This window comes from Phaethon lepturus, unplaced genomic scaffold (genome assembly GCF_000687285.1).
Source record: "Phaethon lepturus isolate BGI_N335 unplaced genomic scaffold, ASM68728v1 scaffold10589, whole genome shotgun sequence".
Taxonomy (NCBI): domain Eukaryota; kingdom Metazoa; phylum Chordata; class Aves; order Phaethontiformes; family Phaethontidae; genus Phaethon; species Phaethon lepturus.
The window spans coordinates 1-2,790 of record NW_010565595.1 but is presented as its reverse complement, the minus strand read 5'-3'; the positions used below and the strand labels follow the sequence as shown (position 1 = coordinate 2,790).

Below are 2,790 nucleotides of genomic sequence, written 5' to 3'. Positions count from 1 at the left end.
TTTCGTGCTGAAGCCAGGGGAATTTTTGCCTTGCAGGGTTAAAGACCTGCTGACCTCATCCCGCAGTGCCAACACACCATCAGCACTTTTACAGAGCTCCTGCTATTTCATCCCTCTGAAACGGACTTAGCAACTTTGTGGTCAGCACAAGTAACTTCATTTTCTGCGCGGCCGATGGAAACCGCTGGCTGCGCTGCAGCTCTCTACTTCTGAAAACCACGGGGTGTGCATTTGTTTAGTGGCCCAGGGCTTTCGTTTGGCATTGTGTTTTGGTTTTTTCCCTGCACAGCTACGCAGCTAAATTCAAGGAAACGCATGTTGTCATTAGATAGCCCTGGAGAAAAGCCCCGAACTGTGTCACCTTGTTTAACCAGAACCAAAGGTTGACATGGGTACATCCCTGTTGTGGATTTACAACCAGAATAAACAGAGCTGAACTCTGCTCAGCGGGCGGCTGGCTCGCCCGGAGCTCCCTGCGTGATGCCCAGGGAAGCTGCAGCTCCGCCAAGCCGCAGAGCCCCGCGGCGCCGGATGCTCCCGCAGCCATTGCTGCAGGGCTGCAGGTCAGTCGCCTCTCTCCTTCCTCGGGAAGGCGAGCGCTGCTGGACCCAGCCTTTTATGCAATAATCAGCTAATAATACAAATCTAGCTCGTGCAAGATGCTATCTGCCTTTGGCCATGTTTTTTTATTATCATATTAAAGAACCAAATAGGGCATTTTCAGCCTGAACATGACTTAAAGGTCTCTGAATTCAATGGGGTTTGCCTTGCTGGCAGACTTTGCAATTATTCAGGTAATACAGAGCTGGCAATATCTCTTTATGTTTAACAGGGAAAATGAGTGCTGAAGTCGGGAAGCAATGTTGTAGGCACCCCGGAGAGAAGCCATGCAAAATATTAATATTTAAACAGCAATGAGATCCTGAACAATGAGCAAATAATCATAAAAAATTATATATATCTGAACATACCAACACTGGTTATCTTTTGGGAGACCAGGTCTTGTAGTAAAGCCTCAATTGCAGGATTATGTCTGGAATACAACTCGTACCGATTAATGCCAATGTGGAATTTTAACCAGTTTGGGTAGGAGTCTATGGAGGTTTCTCCAGTTGGCAAAAATTCTTCATTATCTTCGTTTTGCCTACCACCAAAAAAAAAGAACAACAAAACAAAAACCCAAAAATGAGGAGAAAGAAATAATGTTACAGCTTGTAACAGGCATCAAGAAACAGGGCTTCAAAATGTGACAACTCGGAAAGGCAAAGCACTACAGAGGTGGGAGATGTCCTGGGGTTGTCCCTGTGCCGGCTGCTCGCCCGGAGCCTGCTCCCACCTGGGGCCAAGGGGCAGATGGATTTTCACCCTCCACTCCTCAGGCCTGATTTAAAGCCCATGAAAGTCAGGAGCAAAACTCAGAGGGACATCACTGAGCGTTAGCGGAGGCCCTTACATAGCAGAAACACACAGAGCTGCAGGTTTTATGGCAGGTTTAGGTTGGACTATGTGGCACTCATCTTTTACAAGTTTGACCCAAACAACAGCATCATCCTGAACCTGGGGCGGGAAATGGAGAGTGCGGCAGTAACTTGACCTTTTGCACCAAATGCTCCCACTCTCTCTTCTTCTCTTTTTTAAATAGAGAGAATGAGAAGAAACTGGATCACTCTGAACTGGTTGCTAAAGAACAGCTCTGGATGGTTTTGCCCCTTCCCTAGCAGTAGGATACTATTACAGAAAAGAATTGTTAAAATTACTTTTAACTCCTAATTTTCATACTAGTTCTGTGAACGTTGGCTGCAGCCATTAAGGAAAATACGTACAGCAGGCAGCTGCATTGTGGACATCAGTAATTTCACCCTTCACCTACTGCAAACACTATCACATATCTTCGATCCAGAAGTCCTCTGTGTTTTCAGTCATCTCCAGATGTTCATACATTTGTGACTGGTTTTTTTCCTGTTTTTTTCTTTTCCTCTCTCAGAGAAACCAGAACTCTTTCAGGTTATTTCACTTCACAGTCAGTTTTGATTATTAGATGGAAGGGGCCTGGACACTTCACATACTCGTGGGGCGGAAATCAGAAATAGTTATCCTCTCTTTCTAAAGGTTTAGATCATGCTGGCTGCTCTGCAGCTTAACAGAGCTTTTGCAGAGTACAATGCAGCTGTTTAAACATCACAATGTCAGTGTGTTTGGAAGAGGGTGCTGTTGTATTAGACAAGCCTTTTGATTTTTCAGTCATTGACATTTCTCAGCATTTCTTACAAGCCAACAGGGCACACGATGCACAGAGGCAGCTAACTGCTTTGAAGGCTGGAGAGCAGCAGAGGTGCTAGGCCACGGGGATTTAACTGAGGATGAAAAATGTAGCACAGATCAGATCCCGAAGGCAGAAATACCTGCGAGGATGAATGCCTTTGTGACGCTAGACCTTGCTTTTGAGAAAAGTTAATGTATTACTGCCTGGTCTTAGTGCTTAGCCCCAACACCTCAGAGCTGGAGACAAGGAAGGTGCTGGAGAGGCAGGCTCGCCCAATGCTCGCCCTCTTTCTTGCACTGTTTTTTTCTGGTAGCATCTTGCCTCTGCTACAGCTGGAGATGGGATATTGGGGCATAGGGGCCCTTTGGCCTCAGTGCTCCCACCTTCTCGTGCTCCGGCACTTGGTCTGTATTTCATGGCTTTTTGTTTGTTTTTTTGTTGAAGGAACACAACCGGTCAAGCCTGTGAGAGAATTCTCGTTCTCCTGGTGACACCGAGTCACCCTGTTTAGCGTTCTGCCTACTCCA

The 2,790-nt window shown here is 46.3% G+C and overlaps 1 protein-coding gene across 1 annotated transcript in view; it reads right to left on the bottom strand.

Moving 5' to 3' along the window:
* The window catches only part of LOC104627126 (extracellular serine/threonine protein kinase FAM20C-like), a gene marked incomplete at both ends in the record, with an annotated part of 44,387 nt that extends 43,243 nt beyond the window's left edge, over window positions 1-1,144 (bottom strand). The window contains one exon of the mRNA XM_010295236.1: window positions 972-1,144. Within this exon, the coding sequence (XP_010293538.1) occupies window positions 972-1,144 (173 nt within the window). The remainder of the gene's footprint in view (window positions 1-971) is intronic.
* Between the last annotated feature and the right edge of the window lie 1,646 nt (window positions 1,145-2,790).